Here is a 20,004-nt window from a genome sequence, read left to right as displayed (position 1 = left end):
ACTGACTGTAGTACTAGTAGTAGCTCCTGACGCATCCCCATGTGAAGTATATATTTAGATATGCCCAACAGCAGCTAATTGCCTTTATTCCTGTTTTTTTTTTTACTCCTGAACTTTTAACAGGTCTCCAGAAAGATATATTGTTTGTTAATGTAAATGTTGGGCATGGCTGCACCTCTTTGTGGGTGGGTCTAGCATGTGAGCAGCACCCACTCACAGGAGCATGGCATAGCACCCAGCTGGGACTAAGTATTCACTATTAGGATGGCGGGACAGTCCCATAATATCTGCATTTTTAGTTGGATGTATTTAGATGCCATACTGTAACGGAATCAGTATGAATGAGCCGACGCCGGCAGACCGACAGATAGTGAAAATCCCGACGGGATTTGGGTAAGTATAACTAACCCTACCCCCCCACCTTAACCCTCCCTTAGGGGTGCCTACCTCTAACCTCCCTCCCTAGTTCATAACCCCCCCCCAAGTGCCTAAACGTAACCCCCACCCATCCCCGCAGCCTAGACCTAAGTCTCCCAGGGGGGTGCCTAATCCTGACCTCCCCCTGGGGGTGCCTAATCCTAACCCTCCCAGGGAGGTGCCTAACCCTAAGTCCCCCCCAGGAGCCCCTAACCTAACCCTCCCCCTCCACGGCTGTCTGCGCCCACCGCCCCGGCTTACCTTCGTTCGGTATGCCGGGCGTTTGTAGGTATTTTGACGCCTGTCGTTAGTACCCTGCCGGGATGTGACAGTCGGGAAGCCGGCAGTCAGCATTTCCACCGTCTGCTCCCTGACTGCATCCCATGTAACAGACAAAAAGTAAAGTGCAACAACTTTATGTTGTACATTTCTCATAGCACCTTCCTCACTATCTACCCCATCTGTGTCACCCCTGTCTGTCTGCCCCTCCCCTTTAGAATATAAGCTCTCGCGAGCAGGGCCCTTGTCCCTCACGTGCTTCTCCTTCCTCTACTTATACTATAATGTACTCCTATCTCCCCAATTGGCACCTAACACTTGGTTGCTGACGCCCGGCTGCTTGTGTTATGAACCATGTCCTTGTCCTGCATTGTTTTGTACTGATAAGAGATTTTTCTTGTGTTCGCATTTATGTACTGTGTAAGGCGCTGTGGAACCATTAGTGGTGCCATAAAAATAAAGGATAATAATATTAGGGGGAGATGTATTAAACCTTCGAGAGAGATAAAGTGGGGAGAGATAATGTACCAACCCATCAGCTTCTGTCTGTCATTTTTCAAACACAGCCTGTAAAGTGACAGGAGCTGATTGATTGGTACTTTATCTCTCTCTAAGGTTTGATACATCTCCCCCTTAGTGAGGTTACGGCATATTTTGTGTGAGCTTTTTATCTTGAGTGCATATATATTTATTAATATTACTGGTCAGGCTTCTATACTGAGACGTCATGAACAGTTGTCGTTATAAGCCTTAATGGGGACTTGTCTGTGTCAGGAAATGACCCATTGAAATATTATTGTTTAGCAAGCGGTCAATCCTCACCTCGCTGTTCTTCCATAAGACGCGTATTTGGTGGCCTTTTGTTGTACTTTATTTGAGAGTTGTGTGTGTGTGTTTGTGTGTATTTTTTTTTTTTTTCTCTCCAACTTTTTCTCCATTTCAGAATAAGGAGAACGCCCTCAGGAACCTTCAATACGGATGAATTAGGATTGTCGGAATTTAAAAGGGGGGGCATGCGGGCGACAGCAGGGCCCAGGCTCTCCAGAGCAAAAGATCCCCGAAACAAAAATAGGTAACCGCCGGTAACGTGTATATATAGATTTGACTATTTTGAGGACACTATTTGGTAGCCATGTAAATTATGATCTATTATATAGTGTTCATTCTTTCATCCTGCACCTGTCACAACCCGTGCAATTCCTCTTTCCTGCCTGGGGTGTCGCTCTCTGACCTGGTGCTAGAATGAACACTATTATAATATAAATATGGCGCATATAGTTAAAATGGAAAATAAATAAATTGCATGTTGTATGAAGCATCCTGCTTTTCCCATCAAAGCTACATTTAGGTCTGGCAGATGGCTGTTCCGCTGCGCTTTCTGATCATCTCGCCATTCTTTAGAGCTCTCGCTTCTAACAAGATGCCTATTGTATTAGCAATAGTGACCTCTGCAGGCCGTGTCATAATACAGCGTGCACAATTTCCTATGCAATATACCTGTCATAGTTCAGTGTCTATAACAAAGCGACACTTCTTCGGTGGTTAAAAATAATTAGAATATTTGAACCAATAACGGGTGTTTTTTAAAAATTTTATTTCTAATGTTATTTTAACAATATTATTTCAGAGTACCCACTGATTAGTTATTATTTTTAAACAGATTAAAAAACTTTTCCCTTTTCTTTAAAGAATATAATGGTAAATCTGATGCATCATTCTTCTTAAAAATATTTTAATTTCTTTAACTAATATTCTTTAACATTTTTAATATTAAGAAACTAAAATATTAAGAATTTAATTCTTTAACTCTCTGCCACATTTTGGGGGCTCCAGAACTTTGTGGGCTTCATAGCAACATTTTGAAGGGGGTCCCGGACTCAATGGTTTTAGAGATAAACCTCTTTCTGCAGCAGTTGTTCATTTTTATGCCCCGTAGTAGTACCCTAGTTAATTTTATGCCCCATCATCGAGCCCTAGTTCACATTATGCCACACAGTGCCTCCAGTTCACATTGTGCCACACAGTACCTCACATTCACATTATGCCACAGTGCCTCCAGTTCACATTGTGCCACACTGTAGTGCCCCCAGTTCATATTGGTAGACAAATATATGACCTAGGTGCAGGTGAACTGGGCCCCATAGTAATGGCACCGCTTTCACCCACTATAGCTACGCCCATGCTTCAATGTCTCTGTAACATTCTACAACAATCTTATTTGTCTATGAGGTTTCTGTCCTGCAAGTGTTACTTGTTCATGATGATGGAGACTATTCGTGTATGCTTAAATAATGCTTTGCACAATCTTCCACAGCGGTGCTCTTTATGTGGTAACGGTACCTTGTCTTGTGTTGACAGTGATTATAATGCTCCGTTTGCTCAGTGGAATAATGAGCAGGTCTGCAATTGGCTGGAAGACTTTGGCTTGGGGCAATATGTCATCTTTGCCAGGCAGTGGGTGAGCACGGGTCACACGTTACTAACAGCGACACCGCAGAGCCTGGAGAAGGTGAGAAATGGATAACTGGCAGAGTGATAGCCACCCTTGGGGTAAATACAAGTATAGCCTATCTGGCTCAAAGTACTCAACGAGCAGGCCCCTCCCACTTCTCACATCACTCCTGTGTGGAATTCATCTCCGTTAATAGAGAACTCTAGATCAGGGTTTCAGAAACCGTGGCATGTAGAGCCCTTAGAGTATTTCACAAAGGTTCAACTTCAAGAGGTGTTTATTTTTTATATTATAAACAATGTATTGAACGGAAAAAATAACACACAGGTTTAATCAGCTCCTAACTGTCATTTTTCAAACACAGCCTGTTGAGTGACAGTTAGGAGCTGATTGGTTAGTATTTTATCTCCAAGCACTTTCTCTTTCTCCTAAGGCTTAGTAAATAGACCCCCGTGTGTCATAAAAGGGGTACATAAGACAGTACATTTGGGAAATGCTGATCTAGATTATTTCCTAAAGAAATGTTTTTGTATTTTTTTTTTTTCTATAAAGGAATTGGGCATAAAACATCCCGTGCACAGGAAGAAGCTCCAGCTGGCCATTAACGCCATTAATACCAAGAAAGATGAAAAATCGGGGCAACTAGATTACATGTGGGTGACACGTAAGTGTATTCTCTCCTCACTAGCCTAAAGACATTGATTGGTGTAAGTGTATTATTAGTCTGACAACGGTCTCCTTCCCTGGGCAGGATGGCTGGACGATATCGGCCTACCTCAGTACAAGGACCAGTTCCATGAATCTCGTGTTGATGGGAGAATGCTACAATACCTAACTGTGGTAAGGAGCCCAGAGGCGTCCGTCTTATCTCCAGGGGGGGGTATTTAATGAGCCGCGGTAAAACGTCAACTTTTCATGCATTAAGTTATCAAACCGATTGCCCATTCGTTTAACTTTTCACCTGTATGCGCGCTCCCGTTCTTCATTCAATTCGAAAAACCCATCTTCCGGCATTCACGCGGCATTTGCAGGTTTTACACGCGATAAGTACAGGTGAAAATAAGGCAAACTAATATAGGATAACAGTATAGAAGTTTATTAGTGGCCATAATAAATGTATTTAGGGTTTTTAAATTGTGTGACGTGGCTGTTATATGCATGAAATAATGATAGACAGCAAATGTGTGTTTTTGTTTGTTTTTTTCCAAAATAAATGTTGTACTTAAATAGGGGGTGCATAACAATACCTATAAGTATATATTTGTGTCATTTTAAGCCACTTTTAAAAAAAATCTTAAAAACACCTGTCCCATTTATATAGCACCCCCATATACCTGTCCCATTTATATAACACACCCATATACCTGTCCCATTTATATAGCACCCCCATATACCTGTCCCATTCATATAGCTCCCCCATATACCTGTCCCATTCATATAGCATCCCCATATACCTGTCCTGTTCATACAGCACCCCCATATACCTGTCCCACATCATATAGTACCCCCATATACCTGTCCCATTCATATAGCACCCCCATATACCTGTCCTGTTCATACAGCACCCCCATATACCTGTCCCACATCATATAGCATCCCCATATACCTGCCCCGTTCATATAGCACCCCATATACCTGTCCCATTCATATAGCACCCTAATATACCTGTCCCGTTCATATAGCACCCCCATATACCTGTCCCACATCATATAGCATCCCCATATACCTGCCCCGTTCATATAGCACCCCCATATACCTGTCCCATTCATATAGCAACCCCATATACCTGTCCCATTCATATAGCACCCCCATATACCTGTCCCATTCATATAGCACCCCCATATACCTGTCCCGTTCATATAGCACCCCCATATACCTGTCCTGTTCATATAGAACCCCCATATACCTGTCCCGTTCATATAGCACCCCCATATACCTGTCCCGTTCATATAGCACCCCCATATACCTGCCCCGTTCATATAGCACCCCCATATACCTGCCCTGTTCATATAGCACCCCCATATACCTGCCCTGTTCATATAGCACCCCCATATACCTGCCCCGTTCATATAGCACCCCCATATACCTGCCTCGTTCATATAGCACCCCCATATACTTGTCCCATTCATATAGCAACCCCATATACCTGTCCCGTTCATATAGGACCCCCATATACCTGTCCCGTTCATATAGCACCCCCATATACCAGTCCCGTTCATATAGCACCCCCATATACCGGTTCCGTTCATATAGCACCCCCATATACCTGTGTCACATCAATAAACCCATTTTACTCCAGTTTGCACATATTAACCTCAAAACTGATGTCATTTTTGGCCAAATTAAGCTACATAAAAAATTATTTTTGCCTAATTAGTCATTAAGGAGGGTATCCCAGTGGTTCTAAACCAGGTGCCAACATTATTACCTTTTAAAATAGGGTTTTTCCCCAACTTTTCACCTGCTCAGGAGGTGGTGAAAATAAATTTGAGTTAAATGCCATGTAGAATTATCGCACGTTAACTTGTGGGCTAATTTAATAGGGGAAAATTTTTTATTTTCACCCGAAAATCACTTTTACGCACTTTAACACCTGAAGTAGGGTTACCGCAGCTAGTTGAATTCCCCCATTGTCTCATAACAGCCCCAGCCCATGCTATTGGTCGGAGTGCTTCAGTTGAAAACAAACCTACAGTAACATCATGAAAGCGATGTTCGGATTGTTTCAGAGAACTTAAAGAACACATGTAATGTTTATACACATATTGCAGCTATTGTCAACAAAATGATTTTGTGATTGTACAGTGCAGGATATACAGCAGTTCTGCACTGGTCTCACTGAGGCCGACCCCACTTTAAGCGACCATATTAAGCTGGGTACACACTATATGGGGATCCTGTCAAAATACTGACAGTCAGGATGCCGGCGTATAGAATGCCAACACCTGTCAGTATCCTGGTGCCAGCATCCTGGCTGTAAGTACTGGGGTTAGGGTTAGACACTAGGGGGGAGTGTTAGGATTATTCACTACAGCGGTAGGGAGAGGAGGAGGGATAGGATACTGACCGTCAGGTGTCGGTATTTTTACCCTTTCGGGATGCCTCCCGTACCCAGCCCACTACATGATGTGTACCCAGCCGACGGAAAAACGCAATGTTACGATATATAGTGAGTGCTGTACACACTACATGATCTGGTGTACGACGCGCAATATACACGTTACATACTGGCGTCGTTCATTGCAGCACAGTAGATGGGACGATGCGCTGAACGACTGTCATGCACGCGCAATAAAGCGTACACACTATATGATCCGCACGGGATGTAATCAATCTTGACAGCGGAATGCCGGCTAGGGATTTATGATAGGCGTCTAAATACCAACGCCTATTATAATCACGACGCCGAAAATCCAAGGACGCCATCCCGAATGAAGGTAAGTCCGGGGCGCCGTTAGCGTTAGCCGCTCGGGGGTGGGGGGAGAGGGTTAGGATTAGGGAGTCTAGTGGGGTTAGGTTTGGGGGGGATTAGCACCCCTATGGGGGAGGGTTAGGCACCCCCAGGGAGAGATTAGGGTTAGGCACACTCCAACCCCCGGGGGTAAGTTAGGCGCCACTAAGGGAGGGTTAGGGGGGGAACAGGGGAGGTTAGGGTACTTACCTGCCCCTGTGGGGATCTTGATCCTGTCGGGCATCCGCTGTCGGGACTAAACAGCCACTGACATGCCAATCCCATTCCGATCCGCCCTATATCTTATAGTGCGTACCCGGCTTTAGATTTACATCCACATATCCAGTCATTCAGTATTCGGGCTGGACCGGTGGATCATAGATAGCCTGTCTGTGCAGTCTCCTGATGACCGCTCATATTATACTCCAAGCCGCTTATGCTGTATTATTTATACAATGAACACAGTAACCAATCACATTCTTTGTTTCAGGAGTCTACCCTGCACTAGCCTGATATTATATCTGGTTGCTATGGGTTACAGTGCATCTGTACCGTTTGCACCATGTTAATAAACAAGTCCATGGATGGTCTATAACCGTCTCAGAATTCTATGGCAATTTTCTTTCCCAGTGAGGTCTATTTCAGGGGCCCTTAGGTTATGTTATTGCAAATGTAAATATTTTGCCTGGCAACATATAATTGGGATCTTACAGCTATCTGATCCTCTCCCCAGTCAGGGACAGGTGCTTCGGGGCCAGGCCCATTTCGGGAGTGGAGGAAGTGAAGGCTTAGTGATTCAATGCTAAATAGGGACATGGTAATCCAATAGACAGACTAAATATGTGAAAGAGGAAGTAGACATTCTCCAGAGTCCTCAGAAAATAAACTTGAACACACTCCAGTAGAATTTAAAGGGGAACTCCACCATCTTTCCTAAGCAGATTTGTCCATTTTCATTTCCCTGAGCAGTGACAGCCAACCTGTGCGTAATACTTGTACCTATCGGACGTTGTATTCATGTAAAGAAATCTGCCTGGAAGATGATCTTGGCTAAATGTGACGCTTCTCTTTGCCAGTGTACTCTCAGCAATCTAAAGTGGGTTACTGTAGTGCATAGAGGAAATGCCACACTATGAGGAATACTGCCTGACATGCTAAGCTTATTAATATTATTACACTACAGACCATTCATAACCTACAAAGCAAAATACTATTCTTCCATGATAAGGAAGCACGGCGTATGGATAACTCTACCCACATGTGAGAGATCCATTCCTGCAGCATTACCCATATAGAAATGGTCATGATTCACAGATTTAGGCTGCTTGGCTTGAGCAGCAAGTAACTGGCATGTTCAATTAGGCATCATGTGTGACTGTGGGGTCTATTTACTAAGCAGTGTTAGGAGACAGAGTGGAAAGTGATAAGGTACCAGCCAATCAGCTCCCAACTGTCATTTTTCAAACACAGCCTGTGAGATGACAGTTAGGAGCTGATTGGCTGGCACCTTATCACTTATCACTTTTCAATCTGTCTCCTAACACTGCTTAGTAAATAGACCCGTGGATAACATGCGTCCCCATTAGTGCACTTGGCCGACTGGATTTTCAGGGTGTCCCAATAGACTTCTTATCATGCTCTTGTTGGTACAATTACAAATCTCCTCTCTCAACCTCTGTCACCCATAGGCTGGAAGCTACTGCGTCTGGTGCGAAATCCAGGCGATGACAACACAGTGGCTAAAATGCAAGTTATTAGATTATTATACATATTGGGCTACATATAGCAGCAAATCCACCTAAAATCTACAAATTTGCACCAGGACAAACCATCTTGTCACACAATACCAATTGCAGCACACAAGTACTGGGCACATTTATACTAACAACAAGATTTACCTACATACAAAATTGCACCTTCTATCAGCATGCATTGCAACATTTTTTTTAAGCATGGTCTAATAGCAAAACTGTGGCAGGGCATGCTGGGATGTGTAGTTTTACAACATCTGGGGGGGCTGCTTATTGCCCCCCCCACCCCACTATTAGCTCTAATTGAGGCTCGTTATGTCAGATATCTGGTGTTCTATCATGGAATTGATATTTTTCAATATATTATTAGATTTGTGGATATCATTTCATATTGGAACACTTGTATTATATGCTCAGTGTCATTTTAATCGTTAAGATGTCCTTATGTTTCTGACATTTTATTGAATTGTTTTTGGGTTGCCTGGGATTTGACTCTGGTCCTTAGTTGAGCAGGTAACACTGTATAACCCACATCTGTACTTGGTGCATTTTCCAGTATAATATATGGCTACATCATGTCATTCCTAATCATGTGATCTGTGTTCTCCTATGTTTCAAGAATGATCTTCTCTTCCTGAAAGTCACAAGCCAACTCCACCACCTTAGTATTAAATGTGCCATTCATGTGCTACATGCGAACCAGTTCAATTCCAACTGCCTGCGCAGGAGACCAGCTGATGAGGTATTCCATAATAAATACTATAAGGCTCTTATAGGCAATACAGCGAGATAATGGAACTAAATTATAATATAATCTTTTTTTTTTTTTTCTCCCAACAGAATAACCTCTCCCCTTCGGAAGTGGTCCAATGGTCCAATCACAGAGTGATGGAGTGGCTGAGGTCTGTAGACCTTGCTGAATACGCGCCAAATCTTCGGGGCAGTGGCGTTCATGGTGGTCTTATTGTAAGACATCTCTATCTATATTTACTATGGGTTCTATGTAGAAGCAACATGACTTTATTACACAGTACTCTCTGTAACATGGTAAGGGAGGCAAGGGAACACTAAACATATAAACTGGAAAACTTCTGTTAGATATTTTGTTTCGTAGTGACGGCCAACTAAGCAATTTATATGGATAGCTTCCAGAACAGACAAGAAGTATGGCAACTGTATTGTATCTACTGTATATAGAAACCTTACAGGTATATCTCCAGTCAGTGATTGCTCCGCAGTTTCCCTCTTGTTAAATGGGGGAAAGCATTGCTAATCTCTTCCGTTCCAATAACCCCGGAGAAAGATGTTATTACAGCTTAATAAATAGGTCCCTAAACGTCTACACTTTCGGCATTGCAAGCTTTGATATATATGTATATCTTTGGGGAAAGGGGGTATTATATATATTTTAGTTTAATCCAATGTGCATTCCCATTAAGGAATATATGCATAAAAGGCAGTTGAATTTAAGTAGCATCAGATTAGTATACAGGGAAATGATCCAGCTAGTTAATACAATATTTAGCACATTGATCAATGGAAGGCCTTTTTGGATTTAATGCTGCCTCCACATTAGATGCGAGTTGGACGGTAAGCAAGAGATTGTCTATTACATTGGTGTTTTACTCCTTGGCAGATACTGGAGCCCCGGTTTAATTCGGACACCCTTGCCATGCTTTTAAACATTCCACCAGAGAAGACCCTGCTGAGGAGGCACTTGGCCACTAATTTCAGCTTGTTGATTGGTCCAGAAGCTCAGCAGGAAAAGAGAGAGATCATGGACTCCACAACCTACACACCTCTATCTACCGCTGCCAAAGTCCGGGTATGTGACATATATTATCACAGGGAGGATCTCTGCATGTCCCGATCTCACTAAACGCACTGTGATTTCATGCTAAAATAACATGGGAAATAGTAACATCGTTTCCATCATGGGTCAAGGACCGCTATACATTTATAAGAATAGGACACTAAAATGGACAGAAAATTTAATAATTCAGTGAGGGGCAGCAGGCTACTGCCATGGGGTTACATGCGCCCGTCCTTATGTATAATAGTGAAAGCACACAGTATGCGGATCTTGTGTTATATTGCTTTTTGGCTTGAACTCTTCCACTCTAGTGTTGGGAAGCAGTTTCTATAGACCCCTTATGTATTGTAAAGACGTGGGTGTCCATTAATGGCCCTACTAATGTCTGTCCTGCGCACAGTCGACGTGAAAGGAACCCTGCGGCTGATCAGTGATTAAACTGACATAATGGCTGCTTCTGTTGTATGTGGATGGAATCCCGGCTCCCGCATGGGCGGCAGTTCGATTCCCGGCAGCCCGACAGATCAGCAGAGCCTGGCAGCGGAAGCCCGACAGCGCTAGAAATCTTGATCGTCCCTAAGGTAAGTATAAACTAACCTAACCCCCTAACCCGAACCCTCCTTAGGGGTGCCTAACCTTAATCCCCCCTCTAAGTGCCTAACCCCCCCTTCCCCGCTGCCTAAACCTAAGTCCCCCCGGGGGTGCCCCCTAGCCCTCCCTCCCCCTAGCCTATCCCTCCCGGGGGGGTGCCTACCCCTGTCCCCACCGGGTGCCCTAAACCTAACCCCCACCCCCCCCCCCCCGCGGTGCCCGGCGACGGGGAAATGACAGGCGTCTAGATATAAAATTTTGCAATCAATAGAGGTTTTTAGCATAATCATGGCCAAGGTTATGGGCCTACCCACCATATCCAGGTAACCTCTGTAGGGTAGCTCCCTAACATACTGGGGTTCAAATACAGAATGCAGGATACCCCCAAACCAGCTCAGCCGAGCCACCCCAGGGCATCGCTCTAATGAGAAAGGTGAAGTGTAAAGTAAGATGGGTAAGAGCAGCTACGGCTGCATATATAGGATAGAAAAGTAAAAATACAAATATAATAAAAACAAACAGTAAAAGTGTTAAAATGTGCAAAAAAGGAAAATTGTGTTCTAATGCGATGCCCTGAAGCAGACCAACCAAAACAATCCAGGGGACCCACGCCCCAAAAATCAACCCCCTACAGAAGTTACCTGGATGTGGTGGGTAGGCCCATAACCTTGGCCATGATTATGCTAAAAACCTCTATTTATTGCAAAATTTTATTGCATAATGTATTATATATAATCAGTAATTTGGAGTTGTGCACCTGTGATTTGTCTGTTTCTGTGCCTGGAATAATAGTCTCATCACCTCCCATTATATATATATTCAGGGTGTGCAGTCTAGGACCCTTTTCTATACAGTCCCTTTAAAGCATACTTGCTTACTTGCTCTCTCTGGGAGATTCCAAACTTTCAGGGGAGCTGTTTCGGGATCCTGGGAGATTAAACAACCCTCCCATATCCTGTCAACTACTGCAGTGCAGAGGGTAGGGATGGCGCAGTCCAAGGTGCCAGGCTCACTGCAGTTGCCCCAAATGCACTTAAAGAAAAGCACATCACTTTTTACTACAACCGACAAGTAGAAATATTTGTGAACCCCTCATGCGATTCAAAGTGACGTAACTGAAACCCCCACATTGCATCTTTCACACACTTGTATTGTTGCCGTTGCAGCCAAAGAAACTGGGACTGTCTCACTTCGGCCACCTCCGGAAGAAGAAATTTGACGAATCCACAGACTATGTGTGCCCGGTGGATGCCAGCCCTCAGAAGAGCGAATTCAAAGCACCCAATAACAGTCCCTTTAAAGAGGCTGACAAACTGGAGCAGGTGGGCAGACTAATCTGATGGCATCTGCCTCTGGCATCATCCCCATTCCCTCCCCATTGTCGTCAGTGTCTAACCACGCATCACCTCGTAACCCATCCAACCATCACTACCAGCATGGCTTCACCCAGGAGACGGACTTTGTTTTATAAAAGAAATATATATATTTTCAGATTTTATATATTTTACCGAGCATGGCCTGGATTGGGAGCTGCCTTTGATCATTGACACTTTACAGATTTTATACAGAGGCTGCATCTTTATCTGATGAACATGCTATAGTTTAATTTAACCACAGATATTTAAATCTAAATAGGATTATTGTGTAAATATTCCTGCAGTATTGTATAGGTCTTATTGTTTTGAGATCGCACATACTGTAGGTTCTAGGAGTTGTCAAATGGACATGTTACATATATATTAGTAAAAGAGGACTGCTACATTATTGATCAGGCGAAACAATAAATGGACATGATTATTATGTTATTATACATTTCATCCCCTCTGAACATTTATTTATCTATGTAATCTGTTAATATGGCAATTATTGGCGCGTGCCCCGACAACACAGGTTTTCCTGCTTTCCCAGGCATCCGTTCATGTATTAACAGACCATAAGCTAAGCACCAGGAGGCAGTCATTTATTTGGTTGAGCTGAAGCAAATCAGCAGCCTGGCCTTCACCAGCTGCTCCATCCCACAGTCAGGTGATTACCTCCTTATGAACTGATTGGTTGCCTAATCATTCTACTGGATATTAGTTCAGCCCACAAAATGGCCGCCACCACTGTGTATATAGGTGCTCAGTCACTTTGAATCCTTCGCTTCAGAAAGAAAGCTGATCTGACCTGTTTATAACTAGATATAAACATTCTCACCATCAATGGGCCTCCTGACAACTTCCTTTGCTGCCCGACAGAGCTAGTATATATATAGTTTGCCCCTGCAATGCCATTATTTTCGCGCCACTCTGTACCCACCTTCTTCCAATGTCATACCTCTCCTTGGTTCCCATGCCAACTGCAACTGTAGAACACGCCTTAGCCCATGGTTAAATGTTTTTATTCTGCAAATACATTATTAATAAATAGTATAGAAACAATCATGCAAAGATTAAGCAGAGTGCTGTCTCTAATCCCCTGCTAGGCCGAGGCTTGTGTTGCTCTGTGTAAATAAATAATTACACAGATAAAGTACAATCCTGATACTCCTTTATTTATATTTTATTTGTGTTTTATTCTCCAGTTCCCCAAAGTAATGTGCTCTTTACTGCCCTGACCATAACCTCAGAGGCTGTACAGTTCTTGAAACAGCACAAGTAGAGATGAACAGTTGGAATAAGTAAGATGGGAGAAGTTCTAAATAAAACTAACCATACCGTACACAGGTGAATTGTTAGGTGATCACCTAGGTAAGGGTCTTGTGTAACCTTTGTACGGTCATGTCCTCTACTGGTCACTGGGCAGCTGAGAGCGATGAATGTCCCAATACAACAACACCTGGAGTGTTGCAGGCCAGGCTCATTCCATTCCGCGCTGCAGTAGTTTTATTTAGATGCGACCGGCAACATGGCGTTCTGTGCTCTCTAAATCATTCTGTCAGTTTGTATGTTTGCCTAATACAACCCAGGCTCGTGTGTGACCTGTCCGTTTAACTACCTGGTTGGTGTGCTAGCAAGGTACAGCTAACACTTATTTTCAGCTTTTATGGTCAAAGTGCGCCCATCGTCTACACGGACGCTGGGCATTGCCACTAGTGAGTTTCATTCTCATAAGCGTTGGTTCCTCCACTGTGTATAGGTAAGTGACGCATTCTCTGCATCAATGGTTGCACTACAGGCGAATGACATAATTGCGTGCATGATCTGGGCTGAGGGGGGAAACTCTGGAATCCGGATCTAATGTGATCTAGAAGTCAATATCCTGATCTGCTATACATTTGTGTGTGCTTTCTGTAAACACACAGAGGGGAATCGAAATGAGCCAAAGTCCTATTTACATGCACTGTAATGATTCCGGCCATGATGGATGTAAGGGAGACAATGCTTGGACTTTCCTTTATGTTATGCATGTTATTGCTGCAGTGTGAATTGATGAATTTCTACTACGATTTCTGAGGCTGCTGACTGATTTTACAGATGGAGCATTCAGATGGCATGGTAAAGCAAATAGGGGCTTTTTCTGAAGGCATTAATAACCTCACCGTAAGTACTGAACACCTTCTCCTTCCCACCAATGGGCACTGCCGGTGATGTACCGAGGGGTTTTATTTCACCAGATAAGAGGCATTTAGGACCCCCCCCTTCTACTTTATGTATGCCACACACATTGAGCCTAATTATACTTGTGTAAGGCACTTGTGCACTTACTGTATGCCAATGTAATGAAAGCATTGCTACACCCTATGCGTTTTACAGTTCATCTACCACCATGCAGACTGGTCTTACAGGGATGTTTCCAAAGAACAATAGACGCACACTTGTGCATATACATATTCACCACTCATGATGCTAAGGGACTGGAAGCTTCTCTGTCCAAATATTTATATACATATATGAAAGTGCTTTAAAAATCGGTTAAGGCTGCCTTTAAAGTTGAGACAGAGTAGGCCGCCTGATCCATCTGAAGGCGCCCACATTCTGCTAAGCCACACCCACTACGCAGTCTGCGGGAAGAAGCCTCTCCTACACAACTGTTTTCATGAATGTTCTCTAAAATGTTTTCGGGGTCTATTTTGGGTATTCATTTTGTGTTCAGCCATTGCTACTGATTGATGAAAGGACATTTGATAAGAGCCTGGTGATTTGCTTTAAGGTGGATGCTGACTTTTGGTAATTAAGTGGAGCTCCAATCTAAGTCCCTATGGGGGAGTGTGTCCAGGAACCTAGAAAGGAGATTTTGGGCTACATTTGTGTGTCCTAGTACTAGGCTGGATACACCCCGGGAATAAAAAAAGTTAAAAAAAACAAAACATTTAATTTAAAACTTAGAGAAATAGCTAAGAATTGTCTTAGTTTTTCATGGTTCCACCAATATTTATCACTATATTTAAAAAGCATCATGCAACCCAAGAGAGTATTATTCAATGGGTTTTTTGCTGGTTTTGCTGTGGCATTTAAAGTGACAAACTTTTTATTTTTCTTAGGCAATACGCACTTATTTATTGCCTTTTAAAGTCAAAAATCTAAAATATACTATTTGTTAAAAAACCAATAAATAGATAATGCCAGGTGTCCTTGCTTGTGGGCATTTGTGGGGGAACGTTACAGTGACTCCATAGTGTGTGTAGATCTGTTTAAAGACTGGGGCGTTTGGGTGGATTTGGGGTGAGACTACCGGTAGGCAGACTAGGTACAGTAGGAGTGACTGGGTGTTGGGTAGAGGGAATTTGCCAAATGTCCTAAATACATTGAGTGGTAGGAAGATGCTCTCTAACACTTTACCCGGGGGAAGATACTGCCCGATACAGCCGCCCGCGGCTAATTAAATCTGCCCCTAATTGTATGAATGAGCTTGTCCTATAATTTATGATCTGAATCACTGTTTTGACTATTTTCATTACAGAACATGCTCAGCGAAGACGAATTGCTCAACAACTACAGATTACTTTCCACCTATGATGTTTGGAGGTAGCCCCCGGCAACTGATCATCATTGCCACCGATGCCAGGAGCAGGTACAGGATCTTTGGAGGTAGCCCCCGGCAACTGATCATCATTGCCACCGATGCCAGGAGCAGGTACAGGATCTTTGGAGGTAGCCCCCGGCAACTGATCATCATTGCCACCGATGCCAGGAGCAGGTACAGGATCTTTGGAGGTAGCCCCCGGCAATTGATCATCATTGCCACCGGTGCCAGGAGCAGATACAGGAAGCCAAAGGTGGCCTGAGGCTCATTCTAAAGAGCAGAAAAGACTTTAATACAAAACAAAAAATAATTCAATCTTATTTATATTTTATTTATAACATTAGAGATGTAATATGACAATGCCAGACAGCAATGTTTTGTGTACATTATAAAAGGCTGTACATTTATATATATATTTTTTGTCTAGAACCTGGAAATAAATGTTTTGTTTTTTTAATGTATGTAGTTTTATTAAGGGAAAAAAAGTTTTCAACATTTAGTTTCTTTGTTTCCCCAAATAGTAACTAAAATAATGGTTTTGCATTTTCTGTCTGGTGTGTTAAATTATTTAGGGTGTGTTGGTATTTGCTGCTGACAGATTATTTTGGTAAAGATTCGGTACAAACATTTTAATTTGAAACACTCGGGGCATATCTTGGAGTTCACCTACAAAAAGTGTTTATAAAACAGGATAAATAGTAATTATGAATAATTATGTTTATGCTATATATATATATATATATTCCACATATAAGTAATATTTGCTGTGCCTCCTATAGTTTAACCGGTTATCAATTGTTTCCATTTTTTGACCTCTGCATTCTATTATTATGTGTGTCCCATTGTTATGTTCTAATATTCTTTTTATCTTTTTATGACGTTTCTTTTTAGGTTGTGTATATACATTGCTCAATTTTTAATCAAATAAAAATACTTTTTATACACAAAATTTACTTTTTTTTTTATATGCTTATTTAGCTCTGGAGTTTTCCTTTCAGCAATACAAGAAATATTAGATAATACTTATACTACTGAGCTATTCTCCTCTCCTAAAATTATTCTGTGCCCTCTCCATCCCTGTGATATCCTATTATACTCGCAGACATTGACAAGTCAGTGTTCGGGAGATGGAGGTCCAGGTGGATGGGTAGACAAATGGTGTCATATCTGGCCCAAATTCTCTTTTGGCAAGCCATTGCGGGGGTCAGGGCCACTATGAGGTGATTCTATAGCCTTGCCCGCCAACTTTAACCGGAAAACATTGGGATGCAGGAGACTTTTTCTACTCTGCCGGGGGCTGGAAAACTCTCCCTCAAATTCAGGGGTAGAGTAGTCGGGAAGCCAGCAGACCTAATCCCGACAGTCGGCTTCCCGACTGTCATATCCCAGCAAGGGTCCAAAGATAGGCATCGATATGCCTGATGCCTGTCATTAGACATACGGCGGGAGCCCAACGCCCGGTATCCCGATCGAAGGGACTTCGGGCGCCGAGCGTGGATAGCCGCGGGGTTTTTTTTGTTTGGGGTTCCTGGGGGGGGGACTTAGGGTTAGGCACCCCCCCGGGAGGTTAGGATTGGGGAAGGGGGGGCTTAGGGTTAGACACCCCCAGGGGGGGTTAGGCACCCCCACGGGGGGGATGTTGGGGTTAGGTAGCGGGGAAGGGGGAGTAGGTTTAGGCACTTAGAGGGGGGATTAGGGTTAGGTACTGGGGGGAGGTTAGGGTTAGGCTCCCCTAAGGGGAGGGTTAGGGGGTAGAATTAGGTTAGCTAATACTTACCTGAGGACGATCAGGATTTCCACTGCTGCCGGGATGCTGGTGTCGGGATTCCAACCGCCGGACATGCGTCCGGCTGTAAATCATTCCGATTCCAATTCAGGAGTCTCCTGGAAATTCCAGGAGTGTAAGTACTGTGTGCGTCATACTAATCTTTGTTTAATTCAAAGGTATGTTTAACTCCACACCCCTGCGTCTGAAGCCTGACAATTACTTCAATATAAATGGAGCAGGGGCTTGGGGGTACATTTTTCGAAGTGTCGGTTTTGTTGGGTTTTGAAACCCCTGCACATAACCGGCAAATTGAAGAACAAAACCACTGTATTTACTATTCAGGGGTTTAGATGGGGTTATGTAAGCCGCTGCCTATATTCTGTGTGCAACTGCGGGTGTATTTGCTTGCGAAATGCTACATTACAGTGTCAGTGGCTGTGACGGGGGTGGGCACCTTGCCTCCGGGGGTCTGGGATGAACTTACTCCACTGGTGGAGAAATTATGGATTTCATTTTAATGCAATTTCAATGTAAACAAAAAGGGCAGGGTTAGCTAGACACAGACGGGGGGAGGGGAGAAAGAAGAGAGTTGTAGAGAGGACAAGAGTCTTCCCGGGGACAAGATAAGATCATCCACACTCATGTAGAAATCAAGTCTAGCAAATCACTCTATAGCTAGGTACACACCTCAGCAATCCAGCGATGTGATGTATCGCTATATCACATCATCGTACACAATACACGATCCACCGTACGATGACGCAATATATCGATACATGCAACAGGTGCAGCACATCTGATGCAACCACACAATTCATGAAACAATGAAATGTGTGTACACACTACACAATGGTCCTGCAGAGTGTTCGCAGGTACCATGATTACGTGACAAATTGTTTAGTGTGTACCCAGTTTCAGACGGAGGGGAGCTAAAGGGATACACAGTGGACCAGTATCACAGCCTTAGGCACACGGTTAAAGGTGTCTTCGGTTACTGTGTGTGTCTTACTTGGTCATGCAATTAAATGATGCTGCGATTGCCTATTACAACCATTAAACAGCCTATTCGACATGAAACTATTTTGTCACAACAGGGGCCATTTTAAAGGATAGATATACCACTCTTTGGTGTGTGGTCACTCTTGTATTCAACCACAAAAGGTGTGCATATATCAGAGTGCATACCCAAGCATCGTATCTAATATATATAATTTTTTTTTTTTTTTTGTGGTTCCTAAATATTGATCCTCTGGTATAAAATAATAGTAGCTCCTATTATCTATATTGTTCTTATAGTATAAGTCAGGTAATTACTTAATTTGCTATGTACTACAATAGTCTTTGCTAACACAACTTTTCCATCTGCTAATAATTAGGATGACAAAAAAAATCCAACTATAGTTGTTTATCCATACAGTAGCGGCATCTAGTGTTAGCACCTGAGAATGCAGTTTCATTTGAATTGAAGACATGATCAAGAGTCGGGCTTTAGTATTTTTTACTCCTTTCCCCAAGAATGCAGTGGTGTTTATTGTAAGTTGTTCTTTTACAGTATGTGAATGATGATAAATGATGTTGTGATCTTGAGGGAAAAGAAAAATGGCTTCTTAGTGTTTTGTGAACACAGCTATGCTTGGGATCTGTAATGAGTCATTTTTGACTGACTGATCATACTTTTTTTTTTCTGTTTTGGGGGGAGATGTATCAAGCCTTGGAGACAGATAAAGTGTAGGAGTGGCCCAATGCAACCAGTCAGCTTCTGTCATTTTATCTAGCACAGTTTTTGAATCAACAGTAAGAAGCTGATTGGTTAGAAAGTCTTTTCTGTAACAAAGTTGGTTGTGAATTTCTAGACTCAGAGGGGGCGATTCAAAAGTTTTTTTTTTTGGTCGTGATAATTAATGAGCACCCAGTTTGCTATTCAATTGTTCTGGGCGCTCAGTAATTATCGCCCTCTTCACCGACTATGAGACGAGGTTTAGCCGTGTAAAATGGCTAAACCCGTCTTAATTTATGGTTAGGGTGCACTATCTGCGGTTAGCGCGCCCTAACTAGGGTGTTTCAGACACATTTCTGCTCGCACCCTCCTGAGTGCGTGCAGAAATGCCGGCGCTGGCGACTATCGCGCACTGACAGACCAACAATTGAATTGCTCTGTCGGCGTCTTAAAAAAAAAAATGCTGGCAGAACAATTGAATCGCCCCCAGAGTTTATTTTATTTTTGCATTGTGGTGCCTGACAGTAGTATAGTGGCTTCATCCGGTCTCTACTGTATTTAAGATACCTACAGTAAGCAATAGTTATTTTACACAGAGTAAATAGAAGGAAGCAATAACATTCTTTATGGACGGCATTCTAACTGTGTAAGGTGTCCTAAAGCTGGCCACACATCTAAAGATTTTCTGTCCATTCAGCCAACTAGGTGATTGGTTGGAATGAAAATCTGGTAAGGGATGAAAGCAAATGACTATCAGCAATTTGCTCCCAAACGCCGGAAAATGGACAAAAACTGTTGTTTGAACAAATTGTTTAGATCAA

At 43.0% G+C, this 20,004-nt stretch overlaps 1 protein-coding gene across 8 annotated transcripts in view; it reads left to right on the top strand.

Moving 5' to 3' along the window:
• Positions 1 to 16,583, top strand: part of PPFIBP2 (PPFIB scaffold protein 2) — a 234,536-nt gene extending 217,953 nt beyond the window's left edge. For 4 of the 8 annotated variants that reach the window (XM_088449010.1, XM_088449008.1, XM_088449011.1 and 1 more), the window contains 10 exons: positions 1,640 to 1,768; positions 3,055 to 3,205; positions 3,701 to 3,812; positions 3,900 to 3,988; positions 8,970 to 9,092; positions 9,191 to 9,316; positions 9,987 to 10,175; positions 11,921 to 12,076; positions 14,210 to 14,275; positions 15,636 to 16,582. In XM_088449010.1, coding sequence (XP_088305136.1) covers positions 1,640 to 1,768; positions 3,055 to 3,205; positions 3,701 to 3,812; positions 3,900 to 3,988; positions 8,970 to 9,092; positions 9,191 to 9,316; positions 9,987 to 10,175; positions 11,921 to 12,076; positions 14,210 to 14,275; positions 15,636 to 15,704 — 1,210 coding nt within the window. In that variant the 3' untranslated portion in view covers positions 15,705 to 16,582. Of the gene's footprint in view, positions 1 to 1,639; positions 1,769 to 3,054; positions 3,206 to 3,700; positions 3,813 to 3,899; positions 3,989 to 8,969; positions 9,093 to 9,190; positions 9,317 to 9,986; positions 10,176 to 11,920; positions 12,077 to 14,209; positions 14,276 to 15,635 lie in introns of all 8 variants that reach the window. The other 4 variants (XM_088449009.1, XM_088449007.1, XM_088449014.1 and 1 more) reach the window with 2 other exon arrangements.
• Positions 16,584 to 20,004: the final 3,421 nt, after the last annotated feature.

This window comes from Taudactylus pleione, unplaced genomic scaffold (genome assembly GCF_031769625.1).
Source record: "Taudactylus pleione unplaced genomic scaffold, aTauple2 ptg000475l, whole genome shotgun sequence".
Classification (NCBI taxonomy): Eukaryota; Metazoa; Chordata; class Amphibia; order Anura; family Myobatrachidae; genus Taudactylus; species Taudactylus pleione.
The sequence above is the reverse complement of the archived record's forward strand: the minus strand, read 5'-3'. Positions and strand labels throughout refer to the sequence as shown.